At 64.7% G+C, this 22219-nt stretch overlaps 2 protein-coding genes across 2 annotated transcripts in view; one reads left to right on the forward strand and one right to left on the reverse strand.

Annotated features, from left to right (window-relative positions):
* Nucleotides 1–2599, forward strand: part of PHOX2A (paired like homeobox 2a) — a 7785-nt gene extending 5186 nt beyond the window's left edge. The window contains exon 4 of the mRNA XM_025195213.1: nucleotides 2549–2599. Coding sequence (XP_025050998.1) covers nucleotides 2549–2599 — 51 coding nt within the window. The remainder of the gene's footprint in view (nucleotides 1–2548) is intronic.
* A 2010-nt stretch (nucleotides 2600–4609) lies between these two features.
* Nucleotides 4610–22219, reverse strand: part of INPPL1 (inositol polyphosphate phosphatase like 1) — a gene marked incomplete at its 5' end in the record, with an annotated part of 35254 nt that continues 17644 nt past the window's right edge. Inside the window, 27 exons of the mRNA XM_025195219.1 lie at nucleotides 4610–4750; nucleotides 5124–5257; nucleotides 6083–6860; nucleotides 7056–7205; nucleotides 7473–7554; nucleotides 7945–8100; nucleotides 8438–8525; nucleotides 9059–9147; nucleotides 9318–9431; nucleotides 9776–9865; nucleotides 10240–10321; nucleotides 10482–10570; nucleotides 10748–10847; nucleotides 10966–11104; nucleotides 11692–11788; nucleotides 12162–12279; nucleotides 12829–13025; nucleotides 13783–13885; nucleotides 14137–14243; nucleotides 14459–14609; nucleotides 15105–15203; nucleotides 16069–16182; nucleotides 16701–16791; nucleotides 16972–17109; nucleotides 17295–17418; nucleotides 17550–17700; nucleotides 20133–20196. Of these exons, the coding sequence (XP_025051004.1) occupies nucleotides 4660–4750; nucleotides 5124–5257; nucleotides 6083–6860; nucleotides 7056–7205; nucleotides 7473–7554; nucleotides 7945–8100; nucleotides 8438–8525; nucleotides 9059–9147; nucleotides 9318–9431; nucleotides 9776–9865; nucleotides 10240–10321; nucleotides 10482–10570; nucleotides 10748–10847; nucleotides 10966–11104; nucleotides 11692–11788; nucleotides 12162–12279; nucleotides 12829–13025; nucleotides 13783–13885; nucleotides 14137–14243; nucleotides 14459–14609; nucleotides 15105–15203; nucleotides 16069–16182; nucleotides 16701–16791; nucleotides 16972–17109; nucleotides 17295–17418; nucleotides 17550–17700; nucleotides 20133–20196 (3736 nt within the window). The remainder of the gene's footprint in view (nucleotides 4751–5123; nucleotides 5258–6082; nucleotides 6861–7055; nucleotides 7206–7472; nucleotides 7555–7944; nucleotides 8101–8437; nucleotides 8526–9058; nucleotides 9148–9317; nucleotides 9432–9775; nucleotides 9866–10239; nucleotides 10322–10481; nucleotides 10571–10747; nucleotides 10848–10965; nucleotides 11105–11691; nucleotides 11789–12161; nucleotides 12280–12828; nucleotides 13026–13782; nucleotides 13886–14136; nucleotides 14244–14458; nucleotides 14610–15104; nucleotides 15204–16068; nucleotides 16183–16700; nucleotides 16792–16971; nucleotides 17110–17294; nucleotides 17419–17549; nucleotides 17701–20132; nucleotides 20197–22219) is intronic.

Consider the following 22219-nt stretch of genomic DNA (forward strand, 5'->3'; position numbering starts at 1 on the left):
TCGGCATTCAGGACTCGCACCCTCCATAGCGAGCGAGCTCCCCACCTCCTCGCTCACGCCAACGCTCCCTGCCCCTGAGCGCCGGCCGATCCAGCGGGCAGTGACCACCTCCGCCCATCTGCTTGCTCAGAGACGTCTCGCCACCCTGTCCAGGGAGCTGGGACGGTCCCTGGCACTGACCCCCGTAGGGCCCAAAGGCCACGCCGAGCCTTTCCTGGGGTTTTGCTGAGCCCCCGACCCCAGGGAAGGCAGCCCTTTGGTCCTATGGGGTCTCCGTATGGCGCTAGTCGGATGCAATCAGCAGCAGAGCAAGGAAGGGGGTCCCTCAGCTCCCCGTGAGTGCTGCGGGCTGCCAGGACCAGCGGCCAGCGCCTGCATTGTCAGGGGGGCTGCGGGATGGGACCACGGGAGCAGGACAGCTTCCCTCCTCTGCATCTCCCTGCACCATGTCATCTGCGCCGAGAGGATCCGGGCGGCCTTGCCCACCCCCCAGGCCTTGCCATGGCTATATGCTTCTCCGGACTCCGCTGCCAGCTACAGCTCTGTGTGCACGTGGGTCTGAACTCGCCCCACGGACACTGGTGACCACCCCGTCAAACCCCTGGGGAGAGGCCTGACCGTCCACGGCTCACGCGTCTGGCCCGAGAGGTGGTCTCCATGGAAGAGCAGCACGGAGCAATGCCATGGGGGCAACCGGGAGCTTCACCTCACTGAAGCAGGTCCTTACCCCCCCTGCCAGCCCTACTAAAGCCAAATGGATGCTCTCCTGCATCTCTTCTGGTATCCAGCAGCGGGCACAGGGCAGGGGAAAGACACGTGCCCGTCGGCATGGCCAGATCCAGCAGGAGCATCACCGAAGCCCGGACGGAGGAGAGAAAGCACTTTATGTCGGGGCAGGGCATGCTCCCTCGCGTGGGCCAGGACCTGAGACGTGGCCCCGAGAGAAACGTGCGAGTCGCGCCAGGGGCTCCACCGAGGTGAGATGCAACGTGAACACTGCATGCGGTTCACACCGCTCGTTCCCACGGCTCTCCCCGGATTTCGCTGCCCGAGTGACTGCAGCATCCCTCCCTGGGCCGCAAGCACAGCACGCCCCCCTGCCCAGTCCGGTGCCACGCCATGGGCTGGGGCAGGAAGGGGTAGTGGGGGGCGGAAGGGATTCCTCACCCGTGTTACAGGCGTGGGCAGGACCGTGGTGCCACGCAGATGCTTGGACCCTCTTTTCTGCTGCTGTGCTGAAGGCAGTGACCAGACACCCGGCCACGTGGCATTGCCCTGAGCCACTGCATGGGTGTGCAGATGTGCTACTGACTCCAGGGGACGACCAGGCCCATCCCCGGGGATCAGGGGATGGATGCCTGCAGGCTGCCGAGACTTTGCCCATGCCAGCCAGCGGCTTGACAGAGGTCCAGAGAGGGGATATTGCTCCGTAGCAATTGCCCCTACCCTTTGACGCCAGAGGAGCCTGCTGGGGGAGAGGAAGGTGATGGCTCTGATCAGAGTTAAATGCCAGATGCTGAGACCCCAGCTCGTGCCCCATTGCCCTGGGCAGTGGGCAGTGCCCCGTGGTGCACGGAGGGAGAGGAGCGGGGCCGAAGGAGGTGTGTCTGTGTGTGTGTGTCTGTGTCCGTGCCCCCGTGTGTGGGTTTCTCCTGAGCTGGTGGTCTCCCTGTGCCAGGTCTCACCCTTCGTAGACCCAGGTGCTGCTCTGTCCGGAGAGGATGCCCTGACGGGCATCGTCCCATTGCAGGCTGCTCTCTGGCGTGGCCTTCAAAAGCAGCAGCCTTTAGTCCTTCGAAGGGCAAGAGGTGGCTGCGTCTGCGGGCTGGGCTGGGGGCATACGTCTGGGGAACGGGTCCTGGCGAGAGTCCCCCCTCCGCAACCTTCCCAGGGTGCTAGCAAAGCCGCGGGGGTCCCTGATGGCGTCTGCGGGGGGTGGTGCCCGGTCGCCGTGGCCGGGCGAGCAGACCATTTGCTGGGGGGAAGCTGCCAAGGCCCGTGCCCCTGCTAGCACAGCCGGGGACAGGGTGACGGCGAGCCCGCTGGCTCCCCGGGCGTGACAGGAACCTCGCTCCAGACTCTCCACGACGTCTGTTTTTTGGTTGTTTTTTTTAACCTGTTCTGTAATTTATTGAGCCCATTGGCCAACGATGCTAATCCCAATAAAACTTAATTTATTGACGAGCCGGCCGGGGGGGGCTCCACCGGGGGAGCGGCGCTGCAGGCGGGAATGGGCCTGCAGGGAGGGAGGAGACGCTGGGGTCCGGGATGTTTTTGTGGGGGGCGGTGGGGGTCCATCCCTGCAGCCCATAGCGAGGGGAGTTTCTCTCGTCCAAACGGCCTTCGGGCAGCGGGGCTGGACCCGATGATCTTGCGAGGTCCCTTCCAGCCCTATGAGATCCGTATGAAACATGGCTACTTGGCAGATGAATGGGAACGGGCATTGGTTTGAGCCCCCGCTGTCTGCATTCAGCACCTGGCTCTGCCACAGACTCCCTCTGTGGCCTTAGGTGCCTCACTTAACACCTGCCTCAGTTTCCCCCCCCAGGTAACAGTGTTGGCTCAGCCCATCCTGTGCAGTGGGGCAGGGCCTGTTTGACGCTGCGGGAGCGGTGCACAGTGCGACAGGGGCCCTGCGCTGCGCGGGGAGCTCCAGACGGTCCCGTGGGATCACCAAGGGCGTCGTTCTGTGCCAGCGACCCTTCGCCCACGGCCGGATAGTGTATCCATCACGGCTGGATAGCCACGACTGGATAGCGGCACGGGCGACCGAGGGCATGTGGGAGACGGCGTCTGGGTTGCTGACCCGGTTCTGCAGCACGGCTGCCCTCCGTGGGCTTGGGCCCCATGCTGTGCCTCGGTTTCCCCACTGGCACAGGAAGACTATCTGGGCCTGCTTCGTGGGGGGGAGGGGGCACAATAAAGGGCGTATGAGCACCACGGTGGGGGCCTGTTTCAGCGTGGACGCATCACCCCCACCACAAGCATTTTGGGACAGGAAGTGGGGAGACCGCAGGCACATGGCCCCGCACAGGACACAATGGGGCGGGATTCCTCCAGTCTGCAGCTACCGCCAGGCTCACGGACCTGACGCTGCGTGTACTGGTCCTTTATGGGCCCTAATCCCAGGACAGCCAGGAATGAAGGCCATCTGGGATGGCGAGGGGGAGAAAGCCATGCTCATGCCTGATGCACGTTCCCTCGGCTGCTGTGGGAGCCGCTTGCGCCAGCGCGGCCTGCACGCGCGGTCGGGTCGGGGTCCGGGCTGCCTCCCCGCTGCCCTCCAGCCTCCGCTGGCCCCGGGGAGCAATATTAATCCAGCCAGCCCCGTCCCCCGCCCTCCCCTCTGCAGCCCTGGCCCCCAAAGACGGAGAAAGCACCTGGACCAGGCGATGGGGTCTAAGCAAATGAGCCCTTTTATTGCATGAGCAGGTGATCATCCAGGCAGTGCTGAGGACCCAGCTCAAAGGCTGCAGAACCTGCCGCTTCGCGGGGAGGTCCCTGGGGGTCACCTCCCCCCAGAGAAATAACCTTCGGCTTAAATTACACATTAAAAAAATAGCTCGGGATTTTAAAAAAGCCGCGGGAGAGGCCCCGGCGGCGGGTTAGTGGGGTTAAGGTCACACCACGCATCTCACTAACTACCCGAGAGGCAGCAGGGGAGATTGTCACGAGGGCGCTGGAGCCCGGGCGCCTCCTTCATTTCAGCTCGTGGATTCGCCCCACCCCGGGGTCCCCTGCCACCGGGGACTGCAAGGCGCGCGGTCTCCATCGTACAGCTCCAGGCACCTCCGCTGTGCTGGCGAGTCTTGTCTGCCCCCACTTTGGAGGTGGGGAAACTGAGGCAGGGGGTGGCAAGTGAGTGGCTCAGGATCCAGGGAAGTGTTCGGGGTGGGGTTGGGTCCCTGCCCGCAACCGCTCCCATCCCGGCGCCCTCTGGTGTGTCCCCAGCGCAGGAGCTGCTGCACTGGGAAGCACTGGGTGCATGGCCCAGCCCTTGCCGGACACCCAGTTTGTCCCTGTGTCCCCCCTGAACAGCTGAACAGAGGGGGCAATGGGGCTGTAGGGGGCCAGGGGGCTGCGGGGCGCTGGGGGCAGTGAGCCTGGGGGTGCAGGGGCTGGAGAAGCCCCTTCCAGCTGCTGGGGCGGCAGCCCTGGAGACCCCCCACTTGCCCCCTTCAGTCTCAGGATATCCCCCAGCTAATGCAGCCTCCATCCCTGGGGGGGCCAGGCACGTTGCCAGCTGCTCTCTGCCCCATCCCCTCCAGCCCCCATGCCCCAGTGCTGAGGCCCCTCCAGGGCTTGGAGGGGGTCCCAAGCCGTGCTGGCTGAGCTGAAACCCCCCCTCAAGGCACGGCCTGGACACAAACGCCCACCCCCTCCGACAATAAATAAGCAATAATTTAAAAGAGCAGGAGGCTGCATGGAAATGGAGTGGCCTGGACCACGCTGACCCCCCACGTCCCCCTGGGTTTGGGGGTCTCCAGCTCGAGTCCTCCTGGAAGGCACAGGGAATACTGAGCGCAGAGCTGCGGCGCGGGGCACAGACCCAGCGCTCCGGGCCATCGCCCCGTGTCCTCCCCGCTGGGCATGTACGGCTGCGGGGACCCCCCCGCCGGACTGGGGAGGGCGGCGTGTCCGGGGCCATGCGGGGTCCCGCTATTTCCTGAGCCTCAGGTTGTCCAGCAGGAGGCGCTTGTGGTTGGGATCCATCACCCCGGCCTCCTCCAGGTCCTCCTCCGTGATGTCGCTGCAAGGGGGAGCGGGAGCACCCACGGATTAATCCTCGCCGCCTTCTCCCCCACCCCAAAACCACCCTCCGCAGCTCCAGGCAATGACTGTGAACTAGCCCCCCCTGGTAGTGCAGAGGCCTCGTGCCCGCCACGGGCGAACGTGCCCGAGCTGCCACGAGGAGGCTCTGGATGCCCTCAGCAACGGGGACCTGCTGAGGCCGCGGGAGAGCCAAGGTCCTGGATTCCCCCAGCCCCTGGCCCGCCAGCGCTTTCCACCCCACAGCTGTTGCCCCTTCCTGGGGCTCACGGATGTGCCAGCAGCACCCCCTGCCACAGCCCTGGAGCAGGCAGGGGCAGGCCGGGCAGAGACCCCCCGCCCCCAGCACTCACCTGAGGAACTCGAGGTCGTCCCAGCCGTTGTGAATGAGCCCCTCCTCGTACCGCTCCAGCCCGAGGGCCCGCAGCCAGGCGCCCACGCTGGGCTCGCCCAGGCTGGCGCTGCTCCGGCCCCCCTGGCACACGGCCTGCACGGGACAGACAAGACAGGGGCATTGGGCAGCTCTTGGTGCATCTGCCCAGCCCTCTGCCCCCCATCCCCATCCCCGTGCTGGCTGCAATCCCTCTCACCCCAGGGAGGGGGCTTCAGGGGCTGTGCAGGGGCTGTATCCCCATTGTGCAGATGGGGAAACTGAGGCACAGGAAGAGCAGTGAGTGGCTCCAGGTGGTACAGGTGGGATCGAAACACGTGCTGGCAGCTGGATGAGGGGCTTGGACTCCTCCGGGGGGCTGGTTACTACTTCTAGCCCAGGCTGGGGATGGGGACTGGGCTGTGCCAATGCTCCTGCTGGCATCAACCCCGCAAGGTCCTGGCTAGAGGGTCTTGCCCCTGCGCTCAGGGTGCATTTAGGATCAGGAAGGGATTTCCCCCTGGTTAGATCAGTACAGACTGGGGGGTTGCCTTCCTCTGCAGCGGGGGCACAGCCTCTGCCTGGGATCTCCTGAGCATCTATTAACAACCTTTGCAGCAGCCAGATGTTGGCAGCCTTGTCCCCGCTGCTTTCCCTGTGGGAGGTTGAGGTGTGATGCCTGGCGCTGTGCCAGGGGTGACCGCAGTTTTGCAAAGATGCTGGACAAAGGGTTTATCCGGGCTGCTTTGAACAGGGCCGATCCTGCCCCAGGCAGGGGTTGGACTAGATGGGACCTCCCCAGGTCCCTGCAGCCACGGGTCTCTCCGAGTCTAGACTCCAGCCCGTGCCTCCTGCTATGAGGTCCTTGCCAGCATGAGCAGGGGGGGAAATCCCTTCTCAGCCCCACTCCACAGCTCTCCCGCAAGGCATCCCCAGCCCTACCTCCTCCGCCAGGTCCTCCTCGATGCTCTCCCGGATGGAGCGGGGCGGGAAGCTGGGCGACCGGCTGTAGTCGGGGAGCAGGCATCGGGGGGGCAGCTCCAGCCGCCCTTTGCCCAGCGGGGCCGGCGCAGGGCGGTTTGCCGGCTCCCGGCACCCACCGCCGCCTTTGCCGCCTAGGTAATCCACCTCGCTCAGGGTCTTGGCCATCTGCAGCACGGAGCAGGAGCGGTCGTCCAGGAGCCCCGCCGGCGCTGGCGCCGCGCCGGAGCCCTCCAGCACAAAGCCATGCTCCGGGGCGGCATGGGCACGGGGGTGCAGCTTGGGTGGGGGTGGCTTGGTCTCCAGGGGCTCGCTGAAGGCCACGGCAGCTCGGGCCTTGGCCTTGACCTCGGCGTCGTCCCGCCGGCCCGCCTCCTTGGTGCTGGCGTAGAAGGGGTTGTCGCTCATCTCCAGCTCCACCGACTTGGGCAGCGGTGGGGGCGGGAAGGCGGGGGGCGGCAGGTTGAGGGGCGCGGGCTCTTCGTCCGAGGAGGTCTCGTCCCCCCGGCCCGGGGGCGCCTGGCCAGTTGTAGGGGGCCTGCGCCGCTCGGGCTGCACGGGCACCGTGATCTGCACCTTGTTCTTAGGGGCCGGCGGCTTGGAGGTGGCCGGCGAGGCGGCGGGGGGCTCTGCGGCCAGCAACTGGTGCGGGACCCCCTCCAGCACGTAGTAGGCTGGGTTGTTGAAGCTGTTCTTCAGTGGGGCCCCGTCCGGCTCCGCCGCGGCCTCCTGCTTGGACCTGCGGGAATGCACCGGGAAGGTCAGGCTCCGCATCACGAATCGCCCTCGCTGCCCGTTTGCACCCTCTCCCATTCTCCTTGTCCTTTTGGAGGTGCGGGGACCAGATCCAGGTGCTGCGTTCAAGATGTGGGCACCCCTGGATTCATAAAGGGGTGTCACGATGCCTCCTCTCCCCCCGCTCGGCTCCACTCACCGGCTCTGGGAGGCGTCATCCTTGGAGGAGCCGCGGAGCGGGGCGGGGGGGCGGGTGGTGAGCGGGGCGCTGGCCTTCTCCGGCTCCTCGGAGAGCTTCCCCACGGGGCAGGCAGGTGTCTCCCCCAGGAGGTGCTTCCGCCCGGACGACCTGGCCAGAGGGAGAGCCTGTCAGATGCCGGGTGGCTCCTGCGTCCCCCTGGATGATGCAGAGCCACGGGGGCCAGCCCCCTCCAGAAAGGCAGAACTGCCCATGCCCTCTAGGGCCAGACCTCAGCTCTAGGGGCCCAAGGAGGGTCTCCCAGACTGGAGCTGAACAAGGCAGGGGTTGCAGCCCAGCTCAGGGGGGGATCGTGCAGAGCAGCCCCTGCACCTGCAGTGAGCATCGATCCCTGCCGCAGCTCCCGCTCGTCCTTACTTGTGCTCCTGGCTGGCCCGGGAGACGGGCAGCTGCTTCCCCTTGGCTGCTCCGGTCTCATCCTTGTCGATGCTGATCCACTCTGCGGGCGGGAGACGCGCCGGCTCAGCCCCCCGCGCCTGCCCGAGTACCCCTTTCCACCCTGCTCAGCTGGCCGGCCTCCCCCCTGGCCTGGGGTACCCCAGAGCACAGCCCGGACCCCAGCCCCTCGGCTGGGCACAGCGGCTCTGCTATGCACAGAGAGGACGGGGCGCTGAGCAGCTGGCACCGTGACACTGGCTCCCAGGCAGAGAGGGGAGCTGGGCCCAGCGGTCTCTGGCATCGTTGGCCAGGAGATGGAGCTACTGCCCCCACGTCCCCCCACCCTGGCCCATGCAGTGGGTGCCAGGAGCTGCAAAGGGGCTGGGCTTCCCCGTGGGGGCAGCAGACAGACAGCGATTTCCATGGGGACAGATGGAGGGAGTGCGCTCACCGTAGAGCCTCTCGCGGGTGCCCACGCGCTCAGTGGGGACCCGGACCTTCATGGAGCCACGGATGTTGCCGGTCTCCTCTCCGCGGTGCGACAGGTAGGTGAGGAACTGCTGGGCCGTGCTGCCGATCATGGACTTGAGGGCGATCACGCACTCACCTGCGAGAGGGGCAGGGGTGGGGTGAGTGGCCTGGACGCCGGGGGCAGGGGGGTCAGAGGAAACACTCCCACCTTCCCCGTGGACCCTGATCCTTCCCTCTGTCCCTTCCAGGTGGCGGGGCCCCAGGGGACAGGGCACTAATGGCCAGCTCTGCCACTGACTCACTCTATGACCTCAGGCGAATCACTTAGCACCCGCAGGAGTTGAGGGCAGGGGGAAGCACACCCCCAGGCCAGGGGATCTGCAGGGATGGGAGAGGCTCAGCCAGGGGAAGGATAAGCTCCGGGTGGTGGCCCCTAGGAGGCTGATGTGGAGCCCCCTTCACCCGCTCCTCACCGTAGGATTCGTAGCCGTCCAGCGACTTGACGGTGAGCAGGAGATGCTGGTCCTGGAGGTACTCGATCTCGGAGAGGATGGGCTTGAGCTGTGGGCAAGCAGGGGGGGGGGTTATGCCGTGGGGACCCCAGCACCGTGCACGGGCCAGCCGGGAGGCGGGAGGGGTGGTTACAGGATCACGGACAGGTCAGGCTGGCAGGGCTCTAGCCCCAGCTCAGACGCAACCCAGACCAGGGTTTGTCCAACCTGCTTGTAAGGCTGCACAGTGGCCGGGCACGGTGCCCAGAGCGCCCGGCGCCCTCAGCCTGCACCAGGGGAAGCAGGGGGACAAGGGGTCTGCCAGGGTCCCCTGCTGCAAGGGCTGTTTAAACTGCACTCGAGACCCCAGCAGCCAGCAGGACTCTCCCCATCACACCCCGCACTGGACCCCCAGAGGCCTGTGTCTCTCCTGACCAGGCCGGCGGTGGAGCTCACCCCACCCCGTATACACCTCAACAGGCCGCGGCCCCAGGACTCCAGAGACCTGGGCTGGCTGCCGGGCTCTGCCACCGAGCTGCCAGCAGCCTTGGGCATGTCACTTGACAGCCCCGGGGGGATCGGGGTCCCGCGAGGGGCGCTCACCGTGGGCAGCTGCCTGGAGGACCACTGCACCTTGAGGAAGTTGATGTTGTCGCTGCTCTGGGAGTCGTTCTCGATGCTCTTCTTGAACTCTGGGGGGCAAGGGGAGGCAGCCTCGGGGTTAGACCTGCAGCCAAGCTAGCCAAGGGGGCATCTCCCTGGTGCTGGGCTTAGCACTGTCTCTCTGCTTGCGGCACCTGCCGCCTTGGGGGCATGGGTTCGTGTGGGGACCGGGGGCTGGGGGAGGCAGTCGGGCACTCACCTTCCAAACACGGGGAGTAAAACTCGATGAAGAACTTGGTCCGGCTGGCCGTCTTCACGATGGCCTCGATGCTCTCGAATTCGATGTAGGCCTGGTCCGAGGACTTGGAGAGCCCTGGGGAGGGGGAGAAAGACATCAGGGGAGTCTCACGTCCCCTCATCTTGCTCCTCAGGGGGGCTAGGTCAGCCCCAGCTCATGGGAGGCCCCTGTTCAGGATTCTTGGCTCTTCCCAAACTGGGGAAGGGTCCTCACCCCCAGAGTAACCTGCCAGGGGTCTCCTGGGTCCCGGCCTGGTGCTGCACTGGGGACGTGATGCCAAGCCAAGGGGCAAGAGCATGGTCCCGGGGGTGGTTAACATGGCACCGGGAACAGCATCTGCATCACCGGGATGTCCCTGGTGGTACCCAGGCAAGCTGAAGGGGGGCAGATTCCTGCCCCATGCACCCCTTGCGCCTTACCTTTCTTGGAGACGAACTGTGACGTCACTCCGACCTCGAAGGAGCCGAAGACGGGGGAGTGGTCGCTGGTCATGACGTCATCGGTGCACCCTGGTGACGAACAGGGATGCTCAGAGCCCGGCATCTCCTTCCCGGCCAGCGGGTCTCGGGGAGAGGGTGCTACAGCTCTCACGTGCCCCATCCATCCCCAGCGGGAGGACAGGGCCAGCTCCCCCCACCACCCCGTGCTCCCAGCCAAGACCACTGCCCACCTCCCTGCTGGGGGCTGTCAGGCCTAACAGTAAGCTGCACCATGACGCCAGGGATATGGTCTGAGACCTCCAGGGCACAGGCCATGGCAGCTTTGGGACAAGGGGGATGCCAGACACCCCAGGGGATGGCAGCTGCGGGCACAGGCCACCCAGTCCCTCCATCCAAGGGCGGCTTTGCTGCCACCCATGTGCCCCCCACGCCTGCCAGCTCACCGTAGGAGTTGCAGTTGATGTGGGTCTCCGGGTAGGACTTCCACAGGATGCGGTCACACCACGACGGCACGTTGGTGCGGACCTGGGAGGGGGGCACAGGGCACCGGGCGTTGGTGCAGCCAGGTTGTGAGCCCCTGCCATCCCATTCGCCTGCCCAGGGCCCGTGGCAGATGGGCTAGGCCCTCACCACCCCCTACCCCGGGTGTGCCCATATTCCCCACCCCCATCCCCATTGCACCTACCCCCGTGGGCTTCTGCTTGTGCCACACGTAGGTGTCGCGGGAGCCCTTCTCGTAGCGGTAGGTCGGGGGGAAGGTGATCTCCTCCTCGGCTGCAGAGACAGCCCCGGCGTCAGGAGCAACCCATGGTCAACTGCCACCATTCACCAGCACCCCCCATACTGCAGAAGGTCAACCCCCACCATTCACCAGCACCCCCCATACTGCAGTGCAGACAGGGAGACCCCCCTCCACTGTCCCTGGGGGATCCTGGTACCGCCGCCCCTCACCGAAGCGCAGGAACACCTTGTGCTTCTCCTTCTCCAGGTTGAGCTGATCCACCTTGAGCAGCGGCTCGAACTCCTTGCGGTTGATGTAGTTGAGGATCTCCTGGGGTGTGAGGAGGATGGGCGCTGGGTGCAGGCTGCGGGGAGCTGTCAGCTGCCCGCTGCCCTCAGCCACAGACCCTCATCCCTCTGCCCGCGCTGCCCACCCTGGGGGCCCTCACCTGGATGTCCATATCCAGGCGGTAGTTGAGGTCCCCGAACCAGAAGAGGTGGGTGAAGCGGAGCGAGATGTCGAAGGAGCTGAGCTGCTTGTCGCCCAGGGACAGCAGCCGCAGGATGTCCACGTAGTTTTGGTTGCGCCTGTTTTGGACAGGGAAGCATCAGCCTTCTGGGCATATCCCTTCTCCCACCAACCGGGACCCGAGGCAGTAGGGTCCCAGGGAACAAGGCGTGATGTTGGTAGTGCATACGTCCCCGGAGTGCAAGTGAGCGTGCCAAGCAGCATCCGAGGCCATCCGAGAGAGCAGGCACGCCTGCTGGAGGATGCCGGGGCCTGAGCTGGGAGCACGCACGTGTGCAAGCACAGTAGAGGCATCCTGCCCACAAGGGTGCCTCTGAGCGTGTGAAAGCACATGGGGAGGTGTGTGCATGCTCATGCACTAGAGTGAACATATGCGTACCCATGGCAAAGCACAAGGGGCGATGTGTCCTGGTGTGAGCAAGCCACGCCTGGAAGGGAGCATGTGTATGCACAGCAGGCAGCCTGCTGGGCCCCGGGGCAGTCCCGGCTCCCCCGGCTGCAGGCACCCCCATGCCCTGCCCTTGCCCTGGCATTGCCCGTCCACACCCTGGGGACCCTGGCTGCTCTTGGGGCATGCAGGTGTTTCAGCAGCTCCTCCTCCACACCCCCTAATCCAGGTCCCGCCGGGTGCGGGCTGGGCACTCACCTGGCCGTCTTCTCGTTGCCCGAGGTCAGGTGGCAGTTGACGAAGCCGAAGGAGGTGCCGTTGAACATGAAGGAAACCCCCACGGCCCCTTTGTTTCCTGCAAGACAGCGAGGAGGGTTGGGCACCCAGCTCGGGTCGGGCGGCGATGGCTCCCAGTACTGCCCCACGGCTCACACTGGGGCCTGGGGGGAGCAGGGCTGGGGCTGGGGGAGAATCCAGCCAAGGCTCCCGGCTCTCCCCAGAGCCAGAGGGAAGCAGAGGCAGGTCCGAGCTGGGATTCACTGCCCTGGACCCGGACAGCACTGTCCACGCGGGCTCCAGGGAGGTGCCCCAGCTGGGTACCGGGATGACGCTGCAGCCTCACGGCTGAGGGCCTGGCGCCACGGCAGCTCACACCAGCGCTCCCCAGGGCATGCACCCCCCCTGCCAGCCTGTCTCTGGGCTGGGTCTGGTGCTCAGCGCGGACGTACCCAGCGTGTTGGCTATGCCGGTCTTCACGCTGGAGGTGCTGATGTGGCTGATGCGGTTCTCGTGCTCCGGCTTCACCAGGACGACGATTTTAATGTACCACAAGGACTGCATCGCGATCTGCAGGGGGCAACCACATGGCGTTACAGTCCCGCTCTCCAAAGATCCCCAGGGCAACCTCTCCTGAGCCCCACCTGCCCCAGACAGCCCGTGCAGGGGGCAAAGGCAGCATCCCCAGGGGACGCAGACTGAATCCCCGGGATGGTGCCGGTTTGGGAAACGCAACCCTGGCGTCTGGGGGGTCTTAACAGAATAATAAAATGGGGATTCGTCCTTCTCTGTCGCCAGCCAAGGCTGGTGGGGAACACGGACACACTGGCCACGCTGAGGATAGAGCAGGTTGCCCCCTCCCCAAACCCGCCCACGGTCCCAGGGCCAGCCGCTGACCCGCAGCTGCCTGGACTTATGGGGGCCTAGAATGGAGGGAGATCAGACAACCCCAGAGACGATGGTTTCCCAGCATGCAATGCTCCTCCTTGACCAGAGCAGCGCCACATTGCATTCTGGGAAGCTGCAGCATCCTTGGAGCCGTCCGCCCCGACAAGCCTGTCCTCGTGGGATGCGGGACTCGGGGTGGTCCCCAGACCCGCCGGGCGCCGGGGTGCCTACCGGGCGGTACTCGATGTCCGTGAAGTCCTTCAGCGCGCCGCGGAGGAAGTCGACCCACTCCTTGTCCCCCATTGAGTTCTCCTGGGTGCCGAAGACGTAGATGTCGTGGGGGATGGTGACCGTCGCCTCGTCCAGCGTCTTCCCCAGCCCCTTCGACGTGAACCACGACGTGACGCTCTTGGGAGGGAACACGCTTCCTGTCGGAGCGGGCACGGCCCCGCAGAGACACTGTCAGGGCTGCAGGCCGCCAGGCTCGCTCCAGGGACGGGTTGGCAGCAGAGGCACTAGCTGGACACTGGGGTGCACGCTTTCCTCTGCCACACTCCCTGCCTGGCCTTGGCCAAGTCACTTAGCCCTGCCATGTCTGTGCCGCGGGGATCTTAGGAGGTGCCATGCAAGCGGCGGAGACGGCAGCGAGGGGAGACACAAGACAGGCAGCATGGCACGGTCTGGCTGCAATGATGTACTGAAGACTGGAGCCAGAACACGGCAGGAGGGTCCAGGCTGGGGGGTCCCAACCCGGAGGGGAGGCTCTGGGGGTCACAAGCTTCATGCCAAAAGGAGCAGAGGGTCTTGCTATGGGGGAATGACTGATCCATCAGGATGCAGTCGCTCGCAGGGACTTATCCAGCCAGGGGGAGGGGTGCTGTGCACTGCCTGGTCAACAAGACACGCAGCAGCTGCAACGCGAGCATGGCACGCGCCTGCGGCCGGCAGCCGACAGCTGTTCCCCGCAGCCAGCCCCTCCTGCTTCAGACAGACGGCGAGCGTGTACGTCACAACAGCCCCGGGCCGCGCGGGGCTTGCGGGATGGGGGGCAATGGGCACGGCACGCAGGTTTGCAGGCTCCAAGGGGCTGCCTCCTGCGCACAGGAGCACCCGCGTACGTCACAAGGTGAGCCCCGGCACCGACGGAGGGTGAACCCCCCGGGCTGCTTCCCCGCCAGCACTGACCCATGTTCCAGGTGCCGATGAAGACGGAGATCATGTCGGGCTCGTCCTGGTTGGAATGTTTGTTCTTCATCAGCTGCAGCAGCTGGCAGAAAGCCTCGCGCTTCTGCAGGGGGACGAGGGGGTGAGGGCATGGGGGGCACAGACCCCCCTTCTAGCGAGGCCTAGAAAGGGGCACGACTTGTGCTGGGGAAGCTCTCCCATTCTCGTGAGGCAGCCACCTCTGGGGTGGAACACCCCGAAAACCACAGGGTGCCGGCTTGAGTCCCGGCCCCGCTACCCCTGGCTTCGAAACTGCGCCAACTGCCTGGCGCCAGCTGATCAGGGGCAATGCCGAGCTCAGCTAGCCCCACTCACCCGGGCGCTGACAAAGATGAAGTCCTTGCGCTGGGTTTTGTCCTTCTCCTTCTCGAAAACGATGCCCAGCTTGTTCTGCACCCGCTGAGATTTGATCAGCTGCCGGACTGCGGGAAGACACCGGGCATCAGAGCAAAGCGGGGTCCTCAGGGGCAGCACGGTGCCCTCCCCGCATGCTCGGGGTGGCGGGGATGGACACCGGGATGGGAGAGGGCTGTAGGTGTGAGCAAACCTGGAGCAAACCCTCTTTTCCTCCCCGCCACCACCCCCTGGGCATCGTGCACCTCGGGAGGAAGGAGCCGGGGCGGCCACGGGCTCTTACTCTTGTCGTGGGTGAAGGTGTTCCAGTCCTCCTGAGAGTCCTTCTGCTTTTTGAGCACCACCAGCTTTCCACCTTCCACGTCCACGCTCAGCGTGTACTTCTGCGACTTGCCGATCTTGGTGAGGTCTCCTAGCGTCACGTCCAGCTTCACCTGGGGCAGGCACAAGGCTGCTCTTGGCACGGGTGCGCGGGGCACCAGGCACGAGCCCAGGGGCTTCGCGCCGGTGCAAGGAGAAGATGCACCACCCAGGGCTGGTGCAACCCGCCTGGTGCCCCTGGGTGTAGGGATTGTGCGCCCGTGGGTTATCCCACAGTAGCTGTTCACTCGGGGCAAACAAGCTACTGTTGCCCATTGCACGCGAGTACTCTGGGATAAGCCGCTTGTCCGTCTGCTCCTGATCCTGGAGCCTCGTCCTCTCTGGATCCCAAGCTGCATACCTCCATCCCCCCAAACCCGGCCCCAATCCCCGCTGTGCAGTCACCGACTGCCCCCAGTCAGGCCCTGAGGCCACCACCATGTCTCCGACCTCACCCTGGTCCCATGTGGGGACCCAGGGCCTGGCTGCGACCTGACCTGTCACCCCAGCTCACCCTGCCCCTAATGGGGCCCAGACCCAGGCACCAACCTCTCCCTCCTGCTCCTCACCTCGAAGGCTTGGACAGGGATGCTCTTGGCCTTGCGGGACAGGGGTTGAGCCGGGGCTGACTGTGCCGTGGAGCTCATGTCCTGGAGAGCTTTCAGGGCCTGTGGGCAGAGCTGGGAATTAGAGCCTCTCCAGAGCTCAAGGGGAGAGAGCCAGCACCATGGCAGGGTAAGGGCAGGGCTCCCAGCCCCTCGGTGTCAACTCCCACAAGCCCACAGCAGCCTGTATGTTGGAGTCCCAGGCTCATAGCAAAATCCCAAGTCCCAGATGCAGGATGGGGGCTGGCAGAGCCCCAGGGTGGAGGCACGGTGTTTGGTGGATGAACCCCTGCCCCCTGCTCAGCTATGGCAGCATGCAGGGCTGCGATCGACCCGCAGCGGGAGGCAAGGGCAGCTGGGATCCATCGCTATCGACCCATCGATCATCCGCCTGGCTGCCCCCATTCTCCTCATCTGCGCTTGGGCTCGCTGAGCTCTGCAAGAGGCGCCGTCGGAGGGCGGCACCCGGGATTTCAGGGCTGCAACCACCGGGGAGCCGGGTGCATCTCCTGGTGATGCACCCGGGATGCTGCAGACTCCGTGCCAGCAGCCAGCCTGGTGGCAGGGCCCGATCCTGCCAGGCTTCCCACTTCCCAGGGTGGGACCCAGGCAGCAGGTATGTACGCAAGGGGCGGCAGTGCCTGAGTGAGGCCATTGGCGTTGGAGCTGAGAGAGGATTTGCTCCGAGCCCTGCGTTCAGCACCGGCTGCCAAGTTTAATGCCATCCTTTCCGAGCCTCAGTGAGGCAGAGCATCTTGCAAAGAGGTACAGGGTGCATAGCTGCAGCTGCTCGCGGGGCACGTCCAGGGCAGGACCGGCCCCCCAACAGGGCCAGGGTCCGCAGCCCAGCCTGACCCCGACCCAGAGAGGCTCTCTTTGGCCTAAGCCCCAGGCGGGGGGGCTCAATAGAGCCGGTCCTGGTACCCACCTTCCTCTCGATGCTGGACAGGAAATCCTTGAGGACGGACAGCTTCAGCACCAGGCTCTCCAGCTCCTGCTCTCCGCTCTGCCCGGAGCTCTGCAGGCACAGCGCCACGCTCAGCTGCGCCGGTGAGATGCAAGCAGCTGCCCCCGCGTCCCCCCCTCCCTGCAGACAGGGCCGGGCTGTTCCACCCACTTGGCAACACTGCTGTGTCCCTCCTGTGTCCCAACCCCCCAGCACATCTATGTTTCGGCAGGGGGTGGGAGGGTCACTTTAGAGATGGGGAAACTGAGGCAGAGGGACCCGCTATGCCTCTGACCATGGGGTGTGTGCCATGCCGGGTGCAATTAATGAGCTCATCAAGGGAGGGCATTGATTTCTGCTGAGTTTCCAGCTCTGCTGTTTGCAGCCATGGCACTGCACCGGCGAGTACCCGCCTTGTGTCCCCCGTGGGCAGACGACCCCCCCCCCGGGCAGCAGGGGACAAGGGCTCTGCGGCCGTGGTGGTGGTGACTGAAGGGGCTTCTGCAGACCCCTCCCTGGTCCCTTCCAGCCCCCCATGCCTCGAGGAGCCTGGGGCCGGGGTGCCCAGCCTCGGGTCCAGGGGGGCCCAGGCCCTGCCCCCACTGCCCCCTTACCTGCTGGAGGATGCGGGAGACCATGGGCGAGCTCTGCTGGTCAAACACCTTGGAGAGGATCTCCAAGCCCGACAGGACCTTGTCCACCTCACTGCAGATGGACAGATGGAGCCGTAAGTCCCTGCCCAACCTGATGCCCCGGCCCCGATCCTGGCAGCCACGGGGGAAGAACCACAGGGCAGTGCCCCCTGTGCTGTGAGATGCCCCCGGGGGGAGGGTGGCAGGACCCCCGAGCTGCCAGCACCCTCCCCGCCCCCCTAGCAGTGCTCACCTATGCAGGCGCTTGCAGGAGGTGACCAGGGTCTTGTTGAGATGGGGCAAGCTGCTGGCCCCCGCCTTGACTGCCTCCAGGTCCAGCGTGTAGCTCCCCTTCAGGTACTCGTGCGAGATGGTGCTGAGGCCATTGGCACTGAGAGGGCAGGAGAGCGAGTGTTCAAGGCAGCGTGAGATGGGTACCCGGGGAGATGGGCATGGGGCAGAGGCGGGGCAAGAGGGAGTGTGCAAGAGTGCATGCATGTGCAAAGGCAGCGGGGGTGTGAGGGCAGAGTAGGGGCACGGCCTGGCACGGGGGCTGGGATGCCTGAAAGCCCTTACCTCTCAACTGCCCCATCCGGCACGGCAGTGGGTCCCAGGCTGGCCGAGCCAGGCCCGGGGCTGGCCATGAAGAAGCTGGTGGAGCCAGAGCGTGGTGGCAACGGGGGCTTTTCATCCTCGCCATCTGGAAGAGAGAGGCCAGGATGAGTGACAGTAATTCATCTGCAGCTACCAGGGCCCAGCTGGCCCAGCTCACCCCCAGACCAGGCTGGGACCCCCAGTAACCAGTGCCACGGGAGGAAAGACCGGTCGCACCCGAGTAATCCCTGTCCTCGGCGTTCTCCTTGTCCTTGTCGCGCTCGACGGGGTAGAGCAGGGTGCAGACCAGGCCCTGGTTGGGCTGCAGGTACAGGGTGATGAGCTCGCTCAGGGTCTTGTAGCGCCTCACCTGGACGCCCTGCGATGTCTGGGGGCACAAGGGCAGGAGGGGACATCAGCACTCAGAGCGGGGCCTTCACCTGCCTGCTCCCCACCAGCCCATCTGGTCGGGCACGCACCAGCCTGGGCCAGGGCAGTGCCAAAAAGTCCATGGAGGTAGGGCACGGCTCCCAGCCCTGCACCCGAGCACCGCATTCGGTCCTGCCGGGCCTCTAGCACCTCTGCCCCGGGGATGCCTAGGGAATGAGGCCTCTGTGCCAGGACAGCCCAAGCAGCCCATCCTCCCAGCCCGGGAGGCAGGACGTCACCAGGCATATCGCAAAGCCCCGGGTTGCCTCAGGAACCAGCAATTGCAGGTCTACCCCCATGGACTTTGCCCCTGAAGGCTGACGGCTCCTGGCACGTGGGGTTGCTTCCCGGCTGAGTTGTAGCTGCTCAGCCCGGGCGCTCTCACCGCTTGCCCAGGCACACACCAGCCCCTGCTTACAGGGGCTCTGGGTGCTGCCTTGCTCTGTGCATCGGTTTCTCCAGCTGTCCTCAACCATGCAGAGCATGCTCCTCCCCATGCACTAACCACTAGGCTGGGCTCCTTTCCAGCAGAGGAGCAGGCAGGCACCTCCTGCTTGCAATGAGGCAGCAAGGGGGCAGGTGCCCCTGGAGCTGCAGCTGCCAGCTGGAGGTCCCATGTGCACCGTGGCCCTGGATGCACCTCCTCACGGTGGGGCTGTGTCCTACTGGGGGGGCAGCGGTGCCCCTATGATTTGCTGTGAGGTCACATCCGATGCCCTTCCGATGAAAGGAGCCGTGCTGTGCTCTGACACCACCTGGCACAGCCCCCGTGCTGCTTCGTGCTTCATTTTCCCCAGCTGAGCAGGGCACCCCTGACCTCAAGTGCATGGGGAAGGGGTCAGGGCTCGGCCAAGGGCATGACCCCCAAACACGCGAGGGGCTGGGACCTGCTGCTGGGCGGTAGGGAGGTAAGCGGGGAACGTGTGCACTGGGGAAACAGCCCTTGCCCAACCTGGCGTGGCAGGTGTCTGCGGCCGGTCCGGAGAGCCCGTGTCTGTGTCTGCCTCCGCGCACACGTGTGCATGCACATGCCAGGCCACAGGATCGCACCTGCCCTGCTCCGTTTCAGCAGCTGCTGTGCTGCCCACGCAGAGGGGCACCGGCGGGTCGGATGCCAAGGCATGAGTGGGGAGATAATGCACCGGGCTCCTAGCTTGGCTGCCCTGCAAGCCACCTCCCCTGGGCTGAGCGGGGGCTGGCAGAGGAGGCTGCAGCCCTCTCCAGGGAGGGCTCCTTCCTGTCTGCTGGACTGGCACAAAGGGGCCAGTGTTGGGCTATAAATACTTCGCCCACGCACCGGCAGACTTCCTGCTCAGAGCAGCTGCCTCTGCAAGGCCTCGACACTTTCCTGGCCCGGCGGGGAGCCCGCGGCACACACAGGCACCCCAGCTGCGGGAGGGGGGCACGGCCATAGGGGTTCATGGGGCAGAGCCGGGCATGGAGCTGGAGGACAGCCCTAATGACAGCCTGCCTGTGGCAGGCGGCTCCCCGCCGTGCCCCGCCGGCCGGTGGCAGCCGGCTCCTCGCCGTCCTCGGCTGCCGGATGCTGGCAGGGGGGGAGGTGTGCGAGCGCGTCCTGTTGTGTGCAGGGTGTGGGGGGTGTGGGATGTCCCGTGTGTCCAGCATCTTCTGTGTACTGCATGGGTGTGCGTCCACTGGTGCGCTGTGTGGAACGAGTGTGGCTGTGGTCCATTGTGTCCTGTGTGTGTTATGTGTGAGCGTGTGTATCCTGCGTGTGACTGTGCCTTGCTGTGCCGTTTGTGGGTGAGGCATGTTGTGTAGTGTGTGCATTGAGTGTGTGTGTGTGCTGTGTTGTGTTGTGTACTGCATGTATCGTAGCTGGGTGTGCCGGTTAACAACCCTCTCCCCTTTCTTAAGGGTCTGCATGTATTGTGTGGGTGTGCCATGTTGTAGGGTGTGCAGCATGTGTGGGTGTGCCATGTTGTACATGGTGTGCACTGTGTGTGGCAGTGCTGTGTTGCATACTGAGTGCAGTGTGTGGGTGTGCCACGTTGTGTGCCACACACGTGGTGTGTTTGGCATTGCATGAACCATGTGTGGGTATGCCATGCTGTGTGCTGCAGCTACCATGTGACTGTGTCATGTGTGCTATGTAGTGCGTGGGTGTGCCATGCTGTGTGTGGCAGCATCATGCTGTGTGCTGCACATACTGTGTGTGTACCCTGCATGTCCTGTGTGTGGCAGTGCTGTGTGGTGCATTGCATGTACTGTGTGGGTGTGCCACACTGTGCGCTGCACGTACTCTGTGTGCGCCATGTTGTGTGTGGTGTGAACTGGGTGTGGCAGTGCTGTGCAGTGAGCAGTGTGTACCATGTGTGGCAGTGCCGTGTGTCCCGTGTGGGGTCCCGTGACCCCGTGCGAAGCTCCCACCTGCACGGCCAAGAAGTCGTCCTCGTCTGGCAGGATCCGGTAGGTGTGGACGTGCTTCTGGAACCTGCGGGGAGCCAGAGGGAGGTGTCAGCGATGAGGCCAGACCTCACGCCACCCCTGTTCTGCCACTGCATCGCCCGGTCACCTTGGCCAAGTCCCTTTGCCTCTCAGGTCCCCTCCCCCAGAATAAACCCCTTGTCTTGGGTTCTAGAAATGCCATGGGGCAGAAGTGATGACACAAAGCTGAGGGGAAACTGAGACAGGGAGAAGTGATGGGGACAAGGTCGCCCAGAGAGTCAGTGGCAAAGCCCACTCCCGGGGCACCTTGTCCAGGCTCCTCCGCTCAGCCTCCCTCCCCCATCCTGTTGCCAAAACACAGGGCAAGGTGTCCTGGCCCTGGCCTTGGCCCTGACCCTGCGCCAGCACTGTGTTTACCCCCCACCAACGGGGACGCACAGTGCCGGCTTTGTCCGCATCCCCGCCGGCAGCTGTCTAAACAGTCCGCGGCAGGCGAGGGGTGGCGCAGGCCTGTCCCAGGCAGACGGGGCCCCTCCAGGTCCCAGCGCCGGCCTGCCCACCCCCCCGCCCAGCTGTCCTGAGATGCACCGGTGGGAAGCCGGCACAGATCCTGGGGACTGGCGACGCTGCTGCAACTGCCCCGTCGCGTGTCCAATGCCCTCTACTGCTGACGATTCCACAGGGTGCTGCCAGAGCCAGCCCAGCTCACCATGTCCCATGTCCCACGCATGCTGCCAGCCTCGCGCAGACCACAGGGACCTGAATCCCGGTGGAGGGCCCCCACGGATGCTGGCAGGCTCCTGCGCCAGGCGGCAGCATCTGCTCAGCGTCTCTTGCCCCAGTTCAAATGTCCCCCGGGAATATTTGTTTGCTGAGCTCCCTGTCTCGTTCCCTCTCTTCCCTTCTGCGCCTGCCCACCCACCTCCATTCACAAGAACGTGAAAGCATCGGCGGTGCCGGACGGCGTCGGACCAAGGGTCCTTCCAGCCCATCTTCCGCAGCGGCAAGAGGAACTGGCCGGGGTCATTGCGAGTCCCCTGGCGCAGCTTTATGAGCACTCGTGGTGCTCTGGAGAGGTGCCGGAGGACTGGAAGAGGGCCAACGTGGTTCTCATCTTCAAAAAGGGGAGGAAGGAGGACCCGGGAAACTATAGGCCAGTCAGTCTTACCTCGATCCTGGGCAAGCTGGTCGAGAAAATTATTCTGGCACACATCCAGGAGGGGCCAGCAGGGAAATGCATGCTCAGGGGCAACCAGCACGGGTTCATCAGCGGCAGGTCATGTCAGACCAACCTGGTGGCCTTCTACGATCAGGTCACTAAATCATTGGATGCAGGGGTAGCAGTGGATATAGTCTTCCTGGACTTCCGGAAGGCTTTCGACACTGTCTCTCACCCCGTTCTCATTAGGAAACTGGGGGACTGTGGCGTAGACACCCACACAGTCCAATGGGTCGCCAGCTGGCTAGAGAGCCGCACCCAGAGGGTGGCAGTGGATGGGTCCTTCTCGGCCTGGAAGGACGTGGGCAGCGGGGTCCCGCAGGGCTCGGTCCTCGGGCCCGCCCTGTTCAACATCTTCATCAGTGATTTGGATGAGGGGGTGCAAAGCACCCTGTTCAAATTTGCTGATGACACCAAGATGTGGGGGGATGTGGGCACAATAGAAGGGAGCAACAGGCTACAGTCAGACCTTGACAGGTTACAAGGATGGGCGGAGGAGAACAGGATGGGGTTCAACACAGACAAGTGCAAGGTGATGCACCTGCGGAGGAACAACCGGCACCATACCTACAGACTGGGGAAGTCCCCTGTTTTCAGCACGGAGGTGGAAAAGGATCTTGGAGTCATTATTGACTCCAAGATGAACATGGCTCGGCAGTGTGGGAAGGCAGCTAGGAAGGCCAACTGTACCTTGTCGTGCATCCACAGATGCATTTCAAGCAGGACCAAGGAGGTGATCCTCCCCCTCTATGCGGCACTGGTCAGGCTGCAGCTGGAGTACTGCGTCCAGTTCTGGGAGCCGCACTTTAAGAGGGATGTGGACAGCATCGAGAGGGTCCAGAGGAGGGCC

The sequence above is a fragment of the Alligator sinensis genome, unplaced genomic scaffold (assembly GCF_000455745.1).
Source record: "Alligator sinensis unplaced genomic scaffold, ASM45574v1 scaffold854_1, whole genome shotgun sequence".
Lineage (NCBI taxonomy): Eukaryota > Metazoa > Chordata > Crocodylia > Alligatoridae > Alligator > Alligator sinensis.